This window comes from Megalops cyprinoides, chromosome 11, assembly GCF_013368585.1.
Source record: "Megalops cyprinoides isolate fMegCyp1 chromosome 11, fMegCyp1.pri, whole genome shotgun sequence".
NCBI lineage: Eukaryota > Metazoa > Chordata > Actinopteri > Elopiformes > Megalopidae > Megalops > Megalops cyprinoides.
Genome location: NC_050593.1, coordinates 18,054,232 through 18,077,463, shown reverse-complemented (window position 1 = coordinate 18,077,463; position 23,232 = coordinate 18,054,232). Strand labels below are relative to the sequence as shown.

General features: G+C 43.4%; 1 protein-coding gene across 1 annotated transcript; it reads right to left on the bottom strand.

Moving 5' to 3' along the window:
* Positions 1–251: 251 nt before the first annotated feature.
* On the bottom strand, positions 252–22,855 carry gdap2 (ganglioside induced differentiation associated protein 2). The gene is made up of 15 exons (XM_036540918.1): positions 22,545–22,855; positions 21,279–21,322; positions 20,454–20,733; positions 18,670–18,809; positions 17,689–17,842; positions 17,046–17,134; positions 15,984–16,060; positions 15,451–15,610; positions 13,521–13,671; positions 13,340–13,416; positions 10,144–10,220; positions 9,841–9,980; positions 7,132–7,186; positions 6,881–7,024; positions 252–1,290 (listed from the first exon to the last, which is right to left on the bottom strand). Exons 3-15 carry the CDS (start codon positions 20,654–20,656, stop codon positions 1,249–1,251), a joined length of 1,509 nt encoding a protein of 502 aa, XP_036396811.1. The 5' UTR covers positions 20,657–20,733; positions 21,279–21,322; positions 22,545–22,855; the 3' UTR covers positions 252–1,248.
* Positions 22,856–23,232: the final 377 nt, after the last annotated feature.

The window sequence follows — 23,232 nt, the reverse complement described above, 5'->3', positions numbered from 1 at the left end:
ACTGCCACATGTGCAGACCTACTCACACGTGCTAAACCAGCTTGTGAGGGGAAACACTACACGACCAGACCAGTGACTTTGTGCGCAGAAATTGATAACCAAAAACAACAACAAAAAAAACATACAAACACAAAAATTGAAGGACAAAATGTTAACAGGACATCCACGTCAGTGGAGTGAGCAGCTTGTGAAAACAGCAAAAAAAAGACAAGGCTCTTTTCTTAGATCAGTGAGTGTGGATGGATTGTGGATTTCTGCTCTGCGTGTGTCTGACACCACTGTGGCACTAGCCTTCTGACTCTTATGCTAAATATGTTTTTATATGAGTGTCCTGCCTGGGTGGCACAGCACTGTAGACAACAACCTGCAGCACAGTCACCCAAATGCTTGGAAAATGAGGGTTTCCGCTGAGGCCCTTATGCTATTACACACATGGGTGTTTTACAGCGCTCCTCCACCTTTAACGGCATGACTGTGATTTGGAAAGGCAACGTCAACGTAAAACGCTTAGAAAACTCAAAAGCGTTTACTTGAACAAGGAACGATTATGGATGAAGACTGACACTCAGCTTGAACTTCTCTTCTTTTCAATTTTTTTGTTTTGTTTTGTGGCTTATGGAAAGTTGATGAGGAAAAATGATTTGGATCGCAAACCACATGTGGTTCTGTTGAGGCACAGCACAATACCAGCTGCATGAGTAACTGAGCGGCCAGTGAAACTTTCACCGCGATAGACAGAGTGCCTCGGAGGGATGAGAAACGCCTTCTGGCAGTTGGGGGAACCAGCGGGTGGAAGGAAACGGCACAATCACACACGATCCACAATCATTCAAGACCAGGTTTGGCAGCACTGCTGAGAGACAGGTAGGGTATGGGATTTAAGACACTTCTGCGGTGTACCCTTGAACTGACGCTCAATATGCGCAGGGGGCGGGGGGGATGGGGTTGTATGGCTCCCGGAACATGCAGCCACCCTCTCTGATTGTATTCAAACGGTCATAAAGTAAAAAGGGCAAGTCAGCCTCTCCGTAGAGTCCCTGCAGACAGAGAAAGGTCCTCGCAGGCTTGCTGGTGACAGAGGACTGGGTCTGCCTGCACCAGAAAAATCATACCTTTGGCCACTGCCTGGCTGCGGTGTGATACTCAGATCGTGTGTATCAGACGTATTTGTGGCATCACCGGGCTACTAAAAAAACCAAATGCAGAACAGGTCCAGGTCCAGGTCCTGGGGTCAGGTGCCACGTTTCTTCAAAGACCGGAGGAGTGGGCTGGGTGGTAAGGTCCATTCACCTACAACAGTGTAAATAGGACAAAGGTTACATATTTCGAATACACCGACAACCACTTCATCAATTTATAAGGAGTAAAGAAGCACTCAGGGTCTGGGTGCAATGATGGGTGAGTTTGGGCAGTACTGTACATAGCGCTGAGGGTCAAATGCACAAAATGGAAAAAACGACATTTCTAAGCAGTAAGCAGTAAGACTTGCAATGTAAATGGCTGAGAGCTGAGTATTATTGTACAGTCTAGCCTTATTATTGTACAATCTTTTACAATCATAAACAGCCTTTCTGTCTACACATGGGAGTCTTATCACACTTAACAGCTGTGATATTTTTGACATGGCTTGGCAGAGCTCAAGGGCCCCTGCGGAAATTCTCCAAAATACTGAACATGGCCATCTTATCTTGATGCAATAGTTTTATGGCTTTGCTTTCCATTTTCAAGGAAAAAAAAAATCTGCTGAAGGAAAATCTTAATACATTTACATACGCTTACGTTTTGTCATTAAGCAGATGCTCTTAGCCACAGTGATTTGAAAAATAGCCATTCAAATAGCCAAATCTCAAAAGCATTAAGCCTACACAGTAGCACAGTAGCAAACAGGGTGTATCAGACACTAGAGGTCAGCACAGCCTGGCACAGAATCTGCTGATGACACCACCTTAAAAGAGCACTATTCAACTGACGCCACCTTCAACCAGCGGTATTCAACTGATACCACCTTAAAACAGTGCTACTCAACCGACACCGCCTTAAAACAGCTCCTCTTACTTGCTAAGGTCCAACCAAACCAAACACTCCTGGCTGCTCCCACCCACCAAGCTCTTAACATGTGGCTGTGTTTCTGTTGTGTGGCAGAAAGAATCCATGAAGGGTGTCCTCACTTCAGCAAGGCGGCAATTTGGAGATGTCCCTTTGATTTAAAAAAAAAAAAAAACTCTTTTCTGGGCTGGAGGATGATGGGGGCTTGGCTGAATGGAAGCAGGAGGCAGGAGGCAGGAAGCCCCAGCCCCCTCCATCCTGAGAAGTATACAGACTCTAAGGCTCTTTCAGGCACAGGGAGAAAATCTGGCACAGAATTGTTAAAGAGCTCCAAGGGAAGAACATGATTTCTCCATGACCCCCCATAAAAACATAAAAAAATAGTGGGATTAGTGTGGAACAAAATAGCTCCACTGAGTATGTGCCAGGCAGGGAGGCCAGAGGCTCAACAAATGATGCATCAGCACCAAAATAAACATGACCTTTTGCTTCACCATGTTTGTGATAAGTTACGAAATTAGTCCACTAATGTGAATCTCACGTAACGTCCCACCGATACCGTGCGCACCTGGGAGTGCTGTCGGGAGAGAAAGCACGTATCCACGATTTCAACTGCGCATTTAAAGCAGCAAAACCTGACACGCACTGGAGTGAGAGGTCAATTAGAGCCAGAGGCAGCTACCATTAAAGGCTGACACAATCGGCCATTTCCCCTTCCTGCACATTACCTGTAATCAGAGACAGACAGGAAATGCCACTCTGTCGGTCTTCCTGGGAAACAGCAGCCAAGACACAAACTTGCAAACGCAAACCTTCCGACAAACAGAACAGAGAGATGGATGTACGAAGGGAGAAAACATTCCTCATCCTCACTGCATTTACAGCAGTGGCTTTTTGGTTACACCTTTCCCCTGTGAATAACCGGCAGTTCTCAACAGGATTTACACCAGCATGGGGTGATTCCGAGGCTAAGAGACGTTTTGGGGGTGGGACTGTAGCCATGAGATCCGGACCATGGAGGACACCAGCAGAACCTGGCAGTGTTATCCATCACAGAGAGACCCCTCTTCTCCTCCCCAGCCAATCAGCTTATTCACAAAGGGTTGTTTTCCCATCAGCGACAGCTGCAACACATAGATTGCGCCTTAAGAGTGTAATATGAAAATCCAGGGATGATATTTCTGATGCTACTTGGAGCTGTTGTGCCAGTGTGTCTTTGCCAGGGAGAGTAAGCACAGCCAGACCCCAAAGAAAGAATCATGGAAAAAAAGTCAGACATAGGGCCTGAAGATAAATAAACTCTCCAATCAAGAAAATGGGATTCAAACATTTCCTTCTGCTGAATACACAGGGCTCAAACAACCCACAATGAATGCGAGATTAAAGAAGGAAATAAATCATCTGATTTCTGAATATTAAATCCTTTAATTCCCCTTCGCCCCTGCTGGTAAGGCTATTAAAGACAGGATCCACATGGGACTGCTCAGGCCATAGCATTTACTATCCCTTTGCATAACACTGACAGCTTGGGAAACACTGCCAGTAAACAGATCAAGAAATCAGATAGGAAAGGCAGTCTAGATTTGGCATTGTGGTTTAGTTTTTTCCACAACATTAATGGAGGACACTGCATGTATAGGATTGATTCCTCCACAGTACACCATGTTCCTTTTTGATAAGGGCCAACAGACTAAAAGCCGTGCTTTTTGGAAAACCAGGCTCTGGCCATAACTATGGCACAGCATATTGCAAACCGTCTGAAATACCTTTCAGAACTACAATAGAGTGGAAACATACGGACGTGGACTTTGAAGCTGCTCAGTATTCGAACATGATGAGATCCCACCAACAGTGCCTGAAACAAAGTGTCCTCAAGGAAACATGCTTTTCCCCCTGAAATGAACTATTTAAACAGAGCAGAACAAATGCAAGCGGTGGTTTGTGTTTTTGGTCAAGTTCCTTGTTTTCAGAACGGCATTCATCAGCCTGGTCTCAGCTGGTGCACACTGTTTAGGTCATAGCCCTGAAACACATTATGGAAAACAAAAATATCTATTCTGGCCACTCGTTTTGGCAAGAGGATTCCAATTAACTTCCACCCCCACGCCATCCTCATTCCTACTTTAACAAATAACACCCTTGTTTAGTCGTCTAAGGCAGCCTGTTCGCGTTGCTGTGCTTAGTAGCTTCCCATGACCTTGCCAAGGCATCAGTGCTTTGAATATGATGAAATCTCACAATTTCACAACTGTTGGATAAATTATACTAAAATAAATTGACAATAATCACCATGCCAGTTGCACTCCGCAGTAAGTGTTTTGTTTACCCAAACTAATTGGAGAACATTATACCCTCCACTTTTGTCTGTACCTACACAGTACTTTACAACTTTGGAAGAGGCCTGCAGAAGGTCTGAAGAAAGACATGTTAAGTCATAATGGATGACAGTTAAGACTGTTTTCTGCTACAAACAGAACTTTAATTTTATGACTCAATCTTTTTTTTGCTAAAATGCGGTTGTTTACTTTCAACATAAGTTAAGGATCTTGATGTACAGCCATCTAAGACCCCAACTTCCCAGTAATAACGGTATTTATGAAGATCTGGGCAGAGCAAAGGTATCAGTTGTGACACAAATACAGTCTCAATGGGGGGTGGTGGTAAAAACGTTTCACTAGGAGAAGTATTTTTAATCAAGACATTTAAATATAATTGCTATCAAAATAACTAGGCTCATTAACTAAGTTGGATGGGCCAGCACTTTAGTAATTACTGTACTGTATTAACATACAATTTTGCTATTTTGTATGCGTGTAACATTAAAACAGGTGTGTACTGAACAATAAGGGAAACAGTGATAGTGTCAGAGTTGGAGTATGGGGACACATCATTGGCAATGCCAGTGTAGGACTATGGGGAGACAGCATTAGCACTACCAGTGTAGTACTATGGGAGACAGCATTAGCACTACCAGTGTAGTACTATGGGAGACAGCATTATCAGTACCAGTGTAGTACTATGGGAGACAGCATTAGCACTACCAGTGTAGTACTATGGGAGACAGCATTAGCACTACCAGTGTAGTACTATGGGAGACAGCATTAGCACTACCAGTGTAGTACTATGGGAGACAGCATTATCAGTACCAGTGTAGTACTATGGGAGACAGCATTATCAGTACCAGTGTAGTACTATGGGAGACAGCATTATCAGTACCAGTGTAGTACTATGGGAGACAGCATTATCAGTACCAGTGTAGTACTATGGGAGACAGCATTATCAGTACCAGTGTAGTACTATGGGAGACAGCATTATCAGTACCAGCGTAGTACTATGGGAGACAGCATTATCAGTACCAGCGTAGTACTATGGGAGACAGCATTATCAGTACCAGCGTAGTACTATGGGAGACAGCATTATCAGTACCAGTGTAGTACTATGGGAGACAGCATTATCAGTACCAGTGTAGTACTATGGGAGACAGCATTATCAGTACCAGTGTAGTACTATGGGAGACAGCATTAGCAGTACCAGTGTAGTACTATGGGAGACAGCATTAGCACTACCAGTGTAGTACTATGGGAGACAGCATTAGCACTACCAGCGTAGTACTATGGGAGACAGCATTATCAGTACCAGTGTAGTACTATGGGAGACAGCATTAGCACTACCAGCGTAGTACTATGGGAGACAGCATTATCAGTACCAGTGTAGTACTATGGGAGACAGCATTATCAGTACCAGTGTAGTACTATGGGAGACAGCATTATCAGTACCAGTGTAGTACTATGGGTGACAGCATTGTCAGTACCAGTGTAGTACTATGGGAGACAGCATTATCAGTACCAGTGTAGTACTATGGGAGACAGCATTATCAGTACCAGTGTAGTACTATGGGAGACAGCATTATCAGTACCAGTGTAGTACTATGGGAGACAGCATTATCAGTACCAGTGTAGTACTATGGGAGACAGCATTAGCACTACCAGTGTAGTACTATGGGAGACAGCATTAGCACTACCAGCGTAGTACTATGGGAGACAGCATTAGCACTACCAGCGTAGTACTATGGGAGACAGCATTAGCACTACCAGCGTAGTACTATGGGAGACAGCATTATCAGTACCAGTGTAGTACTATGGGAGACAGCATTATCAGTACCAGTGTAGTACTATGGGTGACAGCATTGTCAGTACCAGTGTAGTACTATGGGAGACAGCATTATCAGTACCAGTGTAGTACTATGGGAGACAGCATTATCAGTACCAGTGTAGTACTATGGGAGACAGCATTATCAGTACCAGTGTAGTACTATGGGAGACAGCATTATCAGTACCAGTGTAGTACTATGGGAGACAGCATTATCAGTACCAGCGTAGTACTATGGGAGACAGCATTATCAGTACCAGCGTAGTACTATGGGAGACAGCATTATCAGTACCAGCGTAGTACTATGGGAGACAGCATTATCAGTACCAGTGTAGTACTATGGGAGACAGCATTATCAGTACCAGTGTAGTACTATGGGAGACAGCATTAGCACTACCAGTGTAGTACTATGGGAGACAGCATTATCAGTACCAGTGTAGTACTATGGGAGACAGCATTATCAGTACCAGCGTAGTACTATGGGAGACAGCATTATCAGTACCAGTGTAGTACTATGGGAGACAGTATTGACAATGTCAGCGCAGCATGAGGATGGGCCAGTTTTGGCAGTGCCTGTGTCAGACTACGAGGGGACAGGGTAGGGATAATATTTAAGGCCCCAGTGCTAGCACGGGGTAACTGGAGTGCAGGTATTTGCCCGAATGCCAAAATGCAGGACGCTCACCCGTGCGTCATACTCCAGGACGAAAGGTGGGATGTCGATCTGCTCTGGGACAATGCAGGTGAACAGCTGCTGCAGGGTCTCCACATGATGGACCTTCTCCTTGAGACCGGAGACACTGAAGGTGGTGAAGAACCATGTGGACACCTGTGAAAGGGAGGGGTGTGCCTAAATGTGGCTGAACACATGAAGCCCTTTGTTCACAGAGATCTCTGAGCCAGCTTCACCCTAAAGCTGGCAGTGACAAACCTTACCTTGGAGCGGAACGTAGGATGTACGAAGTAGAACGCCCTCAGGTTCTTCTTAAATCTACAGAAACCAAGACAGAGCAATCACCAAATAAATTCAACAACTGCTATAACTAATAAATCATGCGTGAATTATGAAAAATAACTGATTGTTAAAAGAAAAATCGTATTCTTTAATCATGTGTTCAAAATGTCTGTGCACCCTCTCCTTTTTCCAACAGTACATTACAGAACAGAGACAGCCCCCTGAAGAACACAGAAAAGATCACTGACAAGCCTGTAAAGAATACAGAGGTCACAGACAGCCCCGTGAAAAACCTAGGCATGTTCAATACGTTCACCCAGACACATTAATCATCTGCCACCAAAGATCACATGTCTAATTCTCCAGGATAATCACCCTGGCACAACTAATTCACTATATACAAGGACCATCTCAATAATTCCACCTAAATCCCCGCTCCCTACAACCTGCTACCTCTATTATTTGATATTTATTTTACGTGTAGTATTGTGATGTATTTTGGAATCCATATTCTAGTGACTGATGTATCATAGCATACCTGGCTTCCGCTGCCTAGTTAGATTGCACAGGTTAACTTGTGGTAGGACTTGAATGGTGTTATGCTCAGACTCACTGGTCTGGGAGTGTTGCTCGTTTAACTTGAATGGATACACTTATATTCTATTGTGCTGGAAGTCACTCTGGATACGAACGCCTGCTAAATGCATGTAATGTAACTGACTTAAAAAATCTCAGAGTGGTGTGCTGATCCCCAAATTGGAAAAGCGGTGATAGACGTGTTAAAAAAAACTGGGATTTAAGGTTGAGATCTGGCAAAGGGTGCGCTCTACGTATGGCTGAGATTAGGGGTTATATGCAGCTCTAAGGCCTTCTTTAAAGGTACACTTCTGAGTTTACAAGGACTTCCAATTAAGTGTACCACACACAGGAGGACACCTTTGCACACCTCCAAGTGGCAGAATGGACACTGCTCTTCTCTGTAATCGTCACAGAGATGTGCAATCAATGCGAGTCAACAGGGGAGTCCTCTAATGCTCCCTCTGGTCCTGGTCCAGGTCCTTTGGCCCCTGTTCCTCTGGCCCCCGAGAGCTGAAATGGAGTCCAGTTCCACTGGCCAGTTGCACATTAATCTTGTGTTTCCAATGGGACATTTTATTGGTCTGATTTCAGGTCAGCCTGTAAAGGCTGTGGCAGACAATCAAGTGAGCAAAGTCATGGAGCCAATTTCAAATAACGAACAGAGAGAACTGCCCTCCTGCACTTCTGTCTCTTTAGAGTGAAGCTAACGGACAGGCAGTCACACTCACGTCTAGGTAAATTTCTCCTCACAGTCCTAAATGGAGCATAACACAGTTCTTCCTGTACCTGTTTTGGGTTGAAAGATTCCAAACCTATGCACACTTACAGTCTAGGAAAGAGGTATGAAGTTAAGGATGTGTTTGAATTTTAACTTTGTCAGTGTAGTTTACAACATCAGACGAACGGTCACGTCACCTATGATCCTACTGTAGGCCAAATCTAGCGGTTTACATTAGAGATTCCAAAACAAGAACTATGCTGGTCTTCCAGGACACAGAATGCAAATGCTAATAAAAATTTACTGTCTCCGATTTAAGTCCTGCCAGTGTGGATGCGTCAACACCTGGATCATTCTCAAAGCTTAGAGGTCTCCTTCAGAATCGACTCAGTGTTTCCAAAACTACAGAGAATAACTAAAAAAAATGTATACTTTGTCCTCTTGATATCTTATGTTTGTGTTTGCGTGTGTGCGCGCATGAGTGTTTGTGTCACTAATGACTGACAATGAGAGAGAGAGTGAGAGTGTGTGTGTGTATGTGTATGTGTATGTGTATGTGTATGTGTATGTGTATGTGTATGTGTATGTGTATGTGTATGTGAGTGAGTGAGTGAGTGTGTGTATGTGTATGTGTATGTGTATGTGTATGTGTATGTGTATGTGAGTGAGTGAGAGTGAGTGTGAGTGAGTGTGAGTGTGAGTGTGAGTGTGAGTGTGAGTGTGAGTGTGAGTGTGTGTGTGTGTGTGTGTGTGTGTGTGTGTGTACATGTGAGTATCTCTGAGGGGATTCGGCTAGCACCAGCCCAAACACTATCCAGCCAACCCCTGAGGCAGGGGATCTAATCCTGTCCCAGACAATGAGAACAACCATGGAACATAAAACAGAAACAGAAATACAGAGTGATTCATCCCCGCATCAGCTGCGCCTTGCTGGAGCGCTAAGCGCCATTTACAGAATCCGAAGGGGAGCCTGGGCACCGCTGCAGAGGTGTACAATAGATGAGGGGACTTCCCCGCTCGCTAGAGAAGGAGACAGGGAAATCTACCTACTGTCAGAGACATGATGACAGTCTCACCCTCCTGTCTTCTCACTTGCGTAAGCTTGTTAAACAGCCAGGACGGAAACTCCTAGGACCACAGTCCTGGTTCTTTTTTGGAGAGTGAGGCATTATGAGCTCCTTAAGTAATGATGCCTTGTGCTGTCAATCACTGACTGACACAAACCACTCAAACCACTGGCTGCCGCACTGAAACACTTTGACTGGTTGAAACCGCCTAACTCTAAGACTATCTGAAGACATCTGGCACCTGTCACTGGCCCTGCGCTCCTCATTGTGTGAACTCACATTGTGACACAGTCTCATCCACCTCCCCTACCCCTTTTCCCACTCACTTGGGATCCACGATGTCGTAGACCTTCTTCAGGAAGTCTGAGTCCAGATGATTGTGTTCACCGGTGAGCGTGTGGAAGTACACCATCACGTACTCTTTCACCGCAATGTGATCCATGACGTGGATGAAGTACAGCAACGCCTGCGGCAGGCACACGTCACGTCACGCAGATACACGGGCACTCGGGATGACAGGGTGCAAGGCTGGCTCACCGATCACTTCAAGCAGGTTCTCCAAATCTCAGACTTTGGTGGTGGGCATTAAAATCAACAGCACTGACGCACAACATGACCGCCTGCCTTACCTTTTCCATGTCTATAAGCGTCACTGGAATATTCCTCCCCACAAGGACCATGACCGTTCGCCCACAGATGTCCACCCCTGCAAACACAGACATACAAAAACTACAGCAGGGCCTACTTTGACCTCAGAAGACCTTTTGTGTTTTGACCAAGGGACATGCAGGACTGAAGCAATGCGAGCAAACTTTGTTGGGCCTCAGCAATGTAGAGACGACGGTTTTAGGTTTGTCAAGCCATTCAAAAAAAAAAATTAATAGCAATTTTAATCTCATTTTAAACAGTCCAAGAGTAACATCCGAACTGACAATATTTCTTAGTAAACAAATCTAAACATGCAAATAAAATATTTTGTTTGGAAGGTGCTCAGTGACAATGGCAAAATAGAAAGAATACACTTCTGATGGAAAGTTCCGCTTACCAAAAGACTTGGCCTTCTGCGCTATCATCAAACCAAAGGCTTATTTTTATTAAAAATAATAAGTTTATTCATTTTTGTACAATCACCTTTAAACAACAAACCACAATTTACACAACCAACATTTGCCTGGATCTAATGTAATAAACTAAGAGGAAAAATGTTCTACCCCAAATCCATGCACAATGCAACAAAGCTGACAAGTTTACAGAAAAAGTCATTTAAGAACTAGAGAATTAACTTTATGTGCCTCAAGAATAACATTTTATATTATAATAAAGGTTGTTTATTTTATGTTCTAATGTTATGTTTAAAATATTAACCATGCTGTGGCCTCTTGATCTTAAAGTGTTGAGAAGCCTGCAGCTGGTATATATTTTCTATTAACAGCAATAGTTGAAGGAGTCATTGGATTCATTTGTTTGTATAGAGATGGTTCTGCAAACTTTATATGTATTTAATGATGTATATTCAGCCTGACAACAAATATGTAACCTTCTCTTATACAAAGCATGGAGAATTGCACCTTTCATGCAAAACTCCTATACTTTCTACACTTGTTATTCTCCAAAGGTTTTTTTCCCCGTTTGTCTTGTAGCAGACTAGCCACCATATCTCACTTCCACATTGCCAACACAATAAAACAGGACTGGAAGAAATTACTTTTGTGGAGCAGAGTTTAAAGAGCTAGGCTTGGAACCCTGCAGCAATGTGTGTGTGTGTGTGTGTTTGTGTGTGTGTGCGCGTGTATATGTATGTATGTACGTACACAACCGCAGACACACACTTTGAATTTTTATACTCTGATGCATAAGCAACCAAAATTGTGTTTGTGCATAAGAGTTGCCTTTAGGCTTTTGTCTTGTTCTCATTTCTTAAAAGAGGTGTTCCTAATGAAACACAAGACCATTTAAGTCCTGATTTCATTAGTGATCGCTGTACTGGTTGTACCCTTCATGGACGAACAAGGACACATGAGCCTCCTGCCAATCTGTTGTCAATTCAGAGCTCGTCTTCGCTGTATTCCTCAAGCACAGATATGACTTATTCTTCTCAGGCAGCTTTTTGGTTTGTCCAGTTCTGGTTTGTCAATTAAAGACCCGTGTCTGTATTTCCTGAATACATTTCACATACAGAAAACTGAAAATCGAGGAATGCAAACTATTTCATTATATCACAACATACACTATACAGAATGAATGGGCACAAATTCCCACAGAAACACTCCAAAATCTTGTGGAAAGCCTTCCAAGAAGAGTGGAAGCTGTTATAGCTGCAAAAGGGGGACCAACTCCATATTAAAGTATATGTATTTGAATACAATGTCATTACAATGTAATGGTCAGGTGTCCAAATACTTTTTTCCATGTAGTGTACTTAAATGTTGGCTATTGACTCTCGAAATCGTCTTGACTTTAACTCAGAGTCACCAGTCGCCTTAAAAGTCTTGTGGTTGTCTGCAACATACAGTTAATATTTGAGGTGCAGTACACTATAGGATGTGTGTTTTCATTGAATAAATGGCTCTGAGTTGCTTTCTATGCACCAACTTGTATTCGGTTTGCTTGTTTGCCATTTGTAGCCTAAACTGTAACTTCATAAGTTCTGGAACAGAAGATCAGCAAATCAAAGTCACCCTGAATGAAGATGGCTGTGTAAATAAATTAGCACTCTCTCTGTAATAAAAAGCACTGGGGACTGTTTGCCCCCTAATGGCCAAACAGTGCCACTGAAGATATGGAGTGAGAGTTCTGTAATTCACGCACATAGTTGCTGTTGGTTTCTTCCCTTCTGGTAATTTAAAGCAGTGCTGGAGGCAGTCACAGTTATGCACGTGTGCTGCTAGATAGGTAACACTCTCATGGCGTGGGACAGTGTAGAGGTGGCAAAATGCGCATCTTCCACGGGGGCTGTACCAAACACTTCGAACACGCCCTTTTTATCAGAGCGTCAGCTCAGTGTCAGTTCTGCGGTCGGGACTCGTCCCACTCCGCAGCACCCTACACCTGAGACTGCAGAGAGGGGGACTTCCCAGGCGCCACAGTGACACGTTATTTTTTCATGTGAAACTCTATATCGAGGGGACAGATTATGACAGCAGGCGTTCAAGAAAAGTTAATGCTGTGATCAGCGAGCTGGAACTAAGGCTTGTACCATCACAACTGCTATGGCTTTTAAAGCTCTAAGAGAGAGTCTTTACTTCAGTAAAAGGAGAGCACTGTCTACAGCATCTGAGGTATCAGTATTAAACTTAAACTTAAGCATGGCAGTAAACACACATCGGTGTGCATGCACTGACACACACACACACACACACACACACACACACAGACAATATTCATACATGTCCATGTTATGTAATTAAAAGGAAATTATAGAGATTTTTAATGATAATTTTGATTACACAGAGGTTTCTCCTGTGTCTTTACTGATGTAGCTCAGGTGCTGTTATTCAGTGTGGTCCCCTGGTAGCCCTTACGTTCCTTCACAAACACACAGCAATAGGGAGGGAGTCAAATGCCAAAGAATCTCTCTTTATACCTGAATTTCTTTTCATGAGTCTTTGATAAGACTCAGGGGGGCACTGTTTGTTTGTCTGTTTGTCTTGTTTGTTTGGGCTTAGTTTATATGGATCAATAGATTTAATGTACAAATACATTACACACATATTAGACATGCATTCACATGGACACACATAAACACAGAGACATACAAATGTATGCAGGCATGCACACACACACAAAAATGCATAATTAGACACAAAGACATGGTGGGAAACTGACCAGTTTGGTATAATGCTTTAAGCGCTGCGATGTCGGACAGGTCCTCGGCTCTTGCTCTGCATAACCAGCGGTTATAGCTGCAGGAACAAGGAAGAGACCAAGATGCGAGTTAAACGGGCGAGTCCCATCAGAGCCTGTGTGAAACCAAAGGGGATCGTGGGAAGGTGGGGTGGGGTCTCACTTTCTCTGGTGCTGCTTCTGTAGCGATGCCTCGGACATCTGGCCCTGAAGGATGAGCCTGCGCTGTTTGTCCACGTCCCCTTCCATACGCGCAAAGGCGTGGGTGCCCACCAGGCCCAGGTCTGAGTCCAGGCTGTCGTCCTCAGAGTCCTCTGAAAACACACATGCACACAAACAAATGTAACCTCCAGTAGGCATGTGGGCACAAGAAAAAAAAACTGTAGAGATATTTATATCCCAGGAATCCAAAGTCTAACTGCCAATCAGAAAGCATGTCCAAAGTACAGTAAGAGCTGTAGTTTTGAGTATAAAGGTGCATGGCTTGTAACCCAGTGGTTGAAGGTTAAACTCCTTGCACTGGTGTAGTACCCTGGGGCAAGGAACAGAGCCCTGATTGTCTCAGGAAACACCCAACTGTGAATACGAAACATATAAAAAGTGTAGCCCATGTAAGATGATCTACACAGGAGTGTCTCCTAAGCAAATCTAATGTCATACTACTTTAGGGGCACTAAGCCAGCCAGGCCCACATGAATCCCACTGCCCACTGTCACTTCTGAGGAGGGGGAACAATGACAAGAAACTGTAAGGTCTGAAAAAAAACCCTCATGGAAACACCATGGCTGTCTGATATGCCACACCTGCACTTCCTAATGCAGCCTTCAGAAATACATGTATAAACATAATGTTCATTCATTTATCTATGCCCATGTTATATGTAACAGAAATGTAACAAAAATGATAATTTCAGTCACAAAGGGATTTTGCTTTTGTCTTTGCTGATGTAGCTCAGGAGCTGTTATTCAGAGCAGCCCCCTGGTAGCCCCTACATTCCTTCACAAACAGACAGCAGGGAGGGACACAAATGCCAAAGAAGTTCTCTTTATTCCTGGGTTTCTTTTCATGTGTCGTTGCTGAGAATGAGGGGGGTGCTGTTTTGCTATTTATATTATCTTATTTTATTTGGATCACCAGCTCTCTCTCTCTACCCAGATGGCCAGCAGGTTTGAGAGGAGAATGCATGTCAGTGGTAGTCTTCACACACAAACTCAACAGAGCATAACTGTCTTTGCTTTATTAAGATCACAAGCTCTTCTGACTGTTATTCCACCTGCTCTGCATTAACCAAGCACACAATACCAGCTGACTGCTGCTGCTAGCGTATCTTACAGAGGTCATCCATGGAGAGGATCAACCATCAAGAAAGGATAGTTTTTTTTAAACAATTAGGGAGATTTGAAGAAAAGTTATTATATTCTTCTACGAGATAGATAGATCTCTGTTACCCTTTCCACAAATTACTTAAGCTCTCAATTTCTGACACAAACTCATGGCCAGTCAAGCCTGGATGTATTAATTGGGAATACTGTGTCTGTGTGTGTGTGTGTGTGTGTGTGTGTGTGTGTGTGTGTGAGAGTGTGTGTGAACTCAACACACTTCAACAATTAAAATAACTCATATAACAAGTGCAAGAAGGATCCAATTTCGTGTAAAATAACTCCACGCGGGCTCTCAGGGCCCTTGTATTCGGCTCTGTCGGCACGCCCTCCACAAGGGGAACCACACCATGTGACTGCACTTTATCACACCGCGTTCCTCTGCTTGCTAACTCAATCAGAAAGGCACAGTTGTGCCTCACACCTGTGGACAAAGCAGTCTTTGTGGCACCAGTCAGAGGTGCTTTCAGGCTCAGACAGTTAAAATGAGCCTGAGTTTGGGTGCCTCACAGGGCTTATCCGATTTTCTGAGTCCTTGTCTACTACACAGTGCCAGGCAGAGGCTATGGACACCAGAGAACGACTTGGCTGGGCTGAGAAGCCACACTCTCCAATGTCTGAACACAAACATTACACTGACCACTTGGCAAGAGGCATGTTGCTATGGTGACAATCCCCCTAGCCGAGACAGGGGCATGTTGAGGCTGCACTCACCTTCCAGGGTGCCTGGCTTTTCCGTAATCCGGATCTGTCGCTCGGGGACCACGGGCTCGCCCTCGGAGTTCCCGATGTCCGGAGGGAGGAGGGGCAGACTGGCGCGCTCCTCCTCCTCCGAGCGTGGGTAATACAGTGGCAGCAGCTTCCTGTATACAGGCTGCAAAGGTCACCATGACAACACGCAGAAAGAGGGTCACTATAACACTCATAGGACCTGCATGGCACAGACAAAATTAGATTACATTGCATTACTGGCATTTAGAAGATGCTCTTATCCAGAGTGACTTACGTAGGTTACGATATTTTACATGTTACCCATTTATACAGCTGCATATTTACTGAGGCAATTCTGAGTTGAGTGCCTTGCCCAAGGGTACAACAGCAGTGGCACAGCAGAAAACTGGACCGGCAACCTTTTGGTTCCAAGTCCTGCTCCTTTCCGCTATCCTACACTCCTGCCAAAATGAAAGCCTGAGATGCGAAGGAAGTGTTTTGTACAAACGTAGCGATCCCTGACTGAGGGGGCTCACCTCTTCCTGCTGCGTCACTGCAAACACCACCATCTCTACGCTCTCGCCGTGGTTCTCCAGAAACCTGCGCACTGTCCCTGCACAGAGGAACAGAGGACAGCGCGTTCAATCAGCCAACCAACGCACCAACAGGTCAATGCCATTTCAATTCAAATTCACTGCACGGATTATGGAAATCAGTGTTGCCATGATAACGTGACTGCAGAGACAATCTTAGAAGGCAGGATAGTGGCCAATTTTACGCAAATACCACATGACATATACCACATATACATACAGACCCATGAGTTAGTTTGGATTGACTGAAACCACACTAACTGTGCTGCACAGTGATACACAAAATTCACTGCTGTCACTTGTACCTCTATTCTCTTCCTCTGCAGCCCAGCTATCCTTCATATCACTATATATTACAATACACATTACTGTGGAAGTAGTGCATGCCTGCAATAAGACAATGAATACAGCGCAAGCACTTATTTCTGCATGATGTACATGACGGTTGAAGACTGTTTACATATGCCTCTCTTCCCAACAAGGAAACAGTTGACTTGGTTACTATCCGAACTTAATGTCCCCAGACCTGACTACAGGACATTGGAGGTAATGAATGTGATACCGTGGGTCCTGCACAACACATTAGTTTGGCTTTACGAGGACTAGTTCTGTCTGGTTAAATCATTTTTGATTGGTGGATGAGCCTTGTTTTTCCAGCCCAATCTCTGCGCTGATCTGAGCAGTCGCTGTGGAGCCAGTGTGTGACACAGAGGCAGTGAGCCATGCTTTAGACCTCATTAATCACACTGATGGGCAATACGTTGAACGAGTTCAATCTTTGCTCATGCATTAACACAAATTCCATGACGCAATGCCCAGAGTATTTGCAAATCACATTACATGATGAAACCTTTAAACCTCCGCTGAGCTAATGCCAGGTAATGGGAGCGAACCGACAGCGCATGAGCTCAACATGGCTTTTTCCCCTGTTTGTTCCGCTGCGTGCGCTCGGTGTTTCATTCTACTGTGCGTGCGTTCACTGCGGCCTTCGGTCTCGCTTCTTACTGAGTGCTATGTGAGTGGCGTCTTCGAGCGGGTATCCTCTCTTGGCCGTGCTGACCACACAGAAGGCCACAGACGCCATGGCCTGCTCCCTGGGAAACAACAGAAAGAAAGGAAGATTTCCAAGTTTGTTCTCAGAAAACAGTTGACCGAGGGACAGCGTTTGGTTGGCGATAAAAAGAAGTTATGAAACTTGTATGGGGTGGCTGTGTAGCACAGTGGTAAAGGGCAGGACTTGTATCCGAAAGGTTGCTGGTTTTGATTCCCTGTGGGGGCACTGCTGCTGTACCCTTGGGCAAGGTACTTAACCCAGAATTGTCTCAGTAAATATCCAGCTGCATAAATCAGTAACATGAATTAAGAGCATCTGCTAAATAACAAATAATATGATGTCATGTACTCTGCCAGGTATATGCAAACAAAACACTCAATCGGGGAGTAGTGGCAGACAGTAATGCATGGAGCAGGTGCCTGCATTACCATATTACATGCTGATATATCAATAATATAAAGTACCCCAATAAAATGCAAAATCATGTAATATTACATGGGTATTAGCCATACACTGCAACACTCGAAACCACATTAAATAATATGATGTTACACTGAGGAACATTAAGCAGGGTAACGCACGACTGTGTCTTACTTGGCGAGCTGCATGACGTTCCTGTAGCAGCTGTAGAGAGAGCTCTCGGCCGCCGTCCTGTACTTGGCCTTGTACTTGGGTCCCACAGTGTGAATGATGAATCGAGCGGCCAGGTTGAAGCCCTTGGTCATCTTCGCCTCACCTGTGCGACAGCCTGAGAAAGATCACACACAGACACAAGAGAGTTTACACTTGGGCCTCTTCTGCAGGTGTGAAAATTACAACTTCTCATAGCCAGACGTACGGACAGAAGAGAATATGTCCTACACATTCCACATGTGATTATAGGAATTGGGGACTAAGATAGAAACTAGAACTACTGGTAATTTAGGTTATGATCTGGGGACAAATCTTTACCATAAGGACCCACGTGTTAGTTTGGATTGACTGAAACCCAGTAACTGTGTCACAGTGAAACACGAAATGCACTGCTGGCACCTCTACCTCTTTCTTCCTCCTCAGCTGCCCAGCTATCCTTCATATCACGAAAACAAACTGAATTTCCCTTTTCTGTTGCGCAACTTCAAACATGTGACCTCAGCAGCATAACACAGAAAGCAACAGTAGAATCTGAGCCAGTAAAATGGCCACAGTGGATTCTGCATGGAAGAGGCTGTTCTAATACCTTCTAGAATCAATTTCTCAGTCTGCACATGCATTCATATCACTGTTGTGGACAGGAATTTGAAATACATGCCAGAAAGAATACTCCATTACTACAGGACTAATTCCATGTCTATGAGTATATGAGAGGTATATGAGACCCCCACCTCCCCAGTTCGATGAGTGGCCCAATACTAGGTTCAATCACAGTGTATACTCTTAGCAATGTGACCAGACAGTGCCCCCAAGCCCTTTCAATGAGTCAGTTGCAGCTTTTTTGTTGCATAAAATGGTTGGTGTTAGAGGCAATGCTGGGGGGGCTCATTTTACAACAGTGCTCAGGAAGACAATACCAGCAGGCTTAGTGGCACCCTCTACCTTTCAACTTGAGCAGTTCCTCTCTGAGTTCAGGCCCAGCCTGCCTGTGGATGCTGTCAGAGACAGGATTTTTGTCCGACAGCGTCTCATTACTTGTGTTGACGATTGCTGTGCAGTTCAACAGGGCCACGTCTCCAGTGCTGTGGAGAGGAGAAAAACAAGAGGTGCCTCTTCAACCACTAATTTTCACGTTTTTAAAATATGAACATTTAAAATGCTAATAACGCACTAAATGGTGGAGGTAAAAGCAAGACGGAAGGAGCAGTTCGCTGGACTCGATCAGTCACTGTCGTCTAATTTGCTGTCTTCAGTGTAGAGACACTAGAGATATGCGTGAGAATAATGTCAGACTGGGAGAGAGAACTGCCTTATCCTGGGGCTCAAGCAAGCCACTTACCGTGACAGAGTACAGCACACTAGGATCTATTCAGCAAGCCATTTCAAAATGGCTCTATGAGAATCTTCAACACTCACAAAGCACACACTCATAAACACTTTATACTTGCAGATCACGTCAGAAGGTTAGATAATAAGTTACTGATACACATGGATGGTACAGTTGGCTATTTTAGAATTTAAGTACTGTAGTTTCACAAGTATTACAAATGACTTGGTATAATAGACTACTTTAAAATTACAATGAATTGACCTCTTTCTAGAAAGGTAAAGTGAAGTGAATTTTCCTTTAAGGTGCAATTAAAGCATACAATCATACAGGCAGTCCCAGCTTTTATTACATAACACATTCCTTGAATCACCGTCACAAAGCAGATGATTGGTAACAGAATAACTTTTTGCTTTAGATGGAGTGTTATAAAAAGAGGTTATGTCCCTGAAGACAGGCTAAAGGAACAATTTTTCACAAAAGGTTCAATATAAATGTGGAATTATTCCAAAGGTTTTCATACAGCACAAATGTTCTTAAACTTAAAACTACAAAATGTTAAATCTAAATCCTACACATCCATAAGAAGCTGTAAATACGCAGTGTTTTGACACTAAGTGCATGATGTGCATTAAAGCCTTCAGACCAGCCTTCAAAGACTGAGAGAGATACCACACACAGAAGGGATGAAATAAGTCTTCTTTAGATTTACTGAATTAATGACCAATGACCAAATGACCAACGAAACGTAAGAAGACAACACAAAAAAATATAAAGACCCCTGATGGAAAGGAGGGGAAAAAACAAACAAAAAAAAACTTTTTTATCTTCACACTCATTCTCAGCACCCAGCCTCTGCTGTCCCCAGAGTTAGGACTTTATAGGACAGCAATCTTAAGTGCACAAACTGTTGTGAAATGGTAGCTGCCTGCATATGTACTTCCCTGATTTTTTCCAATGATTTTTTGAATGTTGAGCAGTCATGTGACTCACCACAACTATGAGTAAGGAACGTGGTCAGAAATGTCTTTTTTTTTTTACTTTTAACAGTCGATTAGAACTCCTGCCTTTTACAGGGGAGTTAAAGCTCCTGAATCAGAATTTAACTTTACTAAAATGGTAATTCTTAGAAGCCATAGTTGAACTTTTTCCACTTTAAAATAACTTCAGCAGGAATTCATACAGAACTGTGAAAGCTTGACCAGGAATGCAAGCACGTTCCTCAAAGGCCATAGTCACAGCAACCCCTGGCTTGTCATGTGCTGTACAGAGCTCAATAAAGAGGATTTATGTCAGAGGGCAGAGGCTGTGCTGTGGCACTCAGAACCGTTCAAAGCAGAACAGAATGAATGTGAAAAATACCTCAGGGTTTGAGAAAGAGAGAGATGGTGAAACTCACAAGAGAACAATCTTCCTGTTGATGTCCTCCCGGAAGGGAAAAGGTGAGGGGGGCGCCTCCTGCTGGCCAAACAGACTGTCGTTCTGGCTGCCGGTTTTGCTGCTGGGGCACACTTCACCGTCCGTGTCCCCTTCCTGAGGCTGGTCCCAGATAGGCAGTGTCTGGACATCCACAAACTGGGAACGCGCTCCCAGGGGATCCATGGCTCCAGGACTGCAGAGAGCCAGCAGGGAGCTACTGCAAAGCCACCACTAGAAGTCTTCAATAGTTCCAACACTGCCTGCTCCCACGGAGGCACAGAGTAAGTTAAAAAAAAAAAGAAATCAGGAGAATCAGATATACTGATTAATGTGCAATCACAAGACAGAGTCAGAGTGAGTCCTTACCAGCCTAGCTGTGATTGGTACACTTCAGACCCTAAGACACATTTCCCATTACTGAGTAAGGGTTCATAGAAAACAGGGCATATATCTTAAAGCCATAATAAACTTGGAAGAACTTACAGGTGAAACACAGAAATAATTAAAACAGGTAAATCAGGAAAGACATGTCACTCTATGAAATGAAGTGAAATGAAGGGTAAATCTTTAACAAGGCATAATGCCTCACAAAATCTCAATGTATTGCATCTCACGATACTGCAATATAATTAGTTCTTTAATTAGTTCACACCCACACACTAATATCTAAGGTGACTGAGGTCTAGACAATTTACGTAGGAAATTCAATAAAATCTTAACTGACAAATATGCGGAAGACCCTATCAGTTGTCTAGCCACCAAATGAAAGGAAAAAATGCTCTGGGCTACATATGTCACTGCCTACCTCCTTTCCAAAGTCTCCTAAATCACATCACATGCATTTGGCTCCTGGAAGAGAAAACAAATTCAGCCTTGTGCTTGTGTGTTATCACTTACAGTATGAGATTATGATTTCAGAAATGTCCATGTTACAACAATGTGTGCTCCTTAACAACGTGGCTGGTTCAATGCCAAGAAAGGGAGAAACACCACTGAGACCTCTGTGATCCAGTAGTGAATGGAGTAGCTTTTCTCATTTCAAGAAGAGTCTGGCATTTCATAGCTCCAACAGAAGCTTTCTTTCAAAACCACAACTACGCCTCAGACACACTGAGAGGAACTCTGTTTTAGAAATTGGATTAACAGCAAAAGGGCAGAAGAGAGCATTAAATGGGACTGAAATGCGAGGAGGACAGAACTGCATTAGGACAAGGGAAAATCATTATTAGTCTTTATGACTTTAACAATTCAAATAATGTGTCTTACCAACAAATTACAAGTGGTGTCAAAGTATTATGTTCTTACAATAACGTTACGTCATAGATCATGCTCCAGGGGAAAAAAAAGACATACCAGACTAAATACACCAACATTCTCTATAAACTTAAATAAGCGTAACTTCAAGTTACGTACCTGGACATGCAAACTCCCATTAAACTGACATAAAACCTAGCTTGATATTTGTTGATGAAAATTTCATGGAATTACATGGACATACAAGCGGAAAATTAATAAAATTAATCATGTCTCAAATTATGTGGCACGACTTTTCTTCGCTCTTCACCTTGACAGAAAATCTTGAAATCTGAGAGGGTCATGCCAAAATGTGGCTGTACACGAAATAGTAGCTCTTCGAAACAATACCGGAGATAACAAAAACGTTTATTCCTCCTCGGTTTATTTACAGCAACACAAGGCAAGTGTTGTGCTAATCTTAACTGTGTACGCTTTGCTGGTAATCACCTATCAGACAGACATGAAAGACGTTAACTTGCCTGACGTGCCTAACGCTGGCTGGCTAACTTACCTGCTGAGCTTCCAAATAACCACCTGGCTCACGAACCAGCTAGCAAACTACAACCATTATAACATAGCATCTGATATATTTCGGAAATTTAACAGCAAGCGTTAGGCGGTCTAAATCAGTCACCTAAACTGGCAAGCTAGCTGACTCGAGATTCCGACACTGACTTAACTAGTTACCAAGCCGGCGAAATGTTTTATCAAAGAGGAAATAAAGAACATTAATCAGCTAAAGTTAGTTATTTTAGCAAGCACAAATCAAACATACCAAGCGTTGTTCCTCAAAACTGGATTAGGTGGCTATCGATGACTTGCTAGCTGTAGCTTTACAGCTAGCTAGCTAATCTTTCACGGGACCACAATAAGATAACGTTAGCTAGCTGGCTAGTTAATAGCTATTTAACGTTAGTTCTCAGAGAAAGGGCACGATGTAACCTTTCGTCAACGTAACAGCTCTGGAAATGGCGTTACAATAGTCCTTTCTTCATACACCATTGCAAAATGCAAGTTAGGAAATCCGACGGTTTCCATCACATCCACACTATCTACAGTTATTAATGTATGTTCCTCATCAGCTGATTCACGACAATCGGACAAAAAGTCAGCATCATCCTCATTACTTCCTGAAAGGCATTAGGGACTATGATTGTAATAGATACCCATGTCTAAAGCGCACATATGCCAATATATGTAATTTCACCGTAAATAAAACTAATAAATGTTATTACTTAAAGCATAATTGCATTCTAATTACTTTAATTGCTTAACAAACACGACAGGGTTCGTTATTCTTTTTTATTTTAGCTACAGCCTGCTAGCTCCTTGATTTTCTTAATGTGCCCTTTCAAAGGAAGCTGGCAGACTGAACTAGTCGATACAAGATAAAATATGGTTGAGCCCATTCAGGGAATATTTCCTAAACAAAAACAACTCAATTTTGAAAGCAAAATGTACTC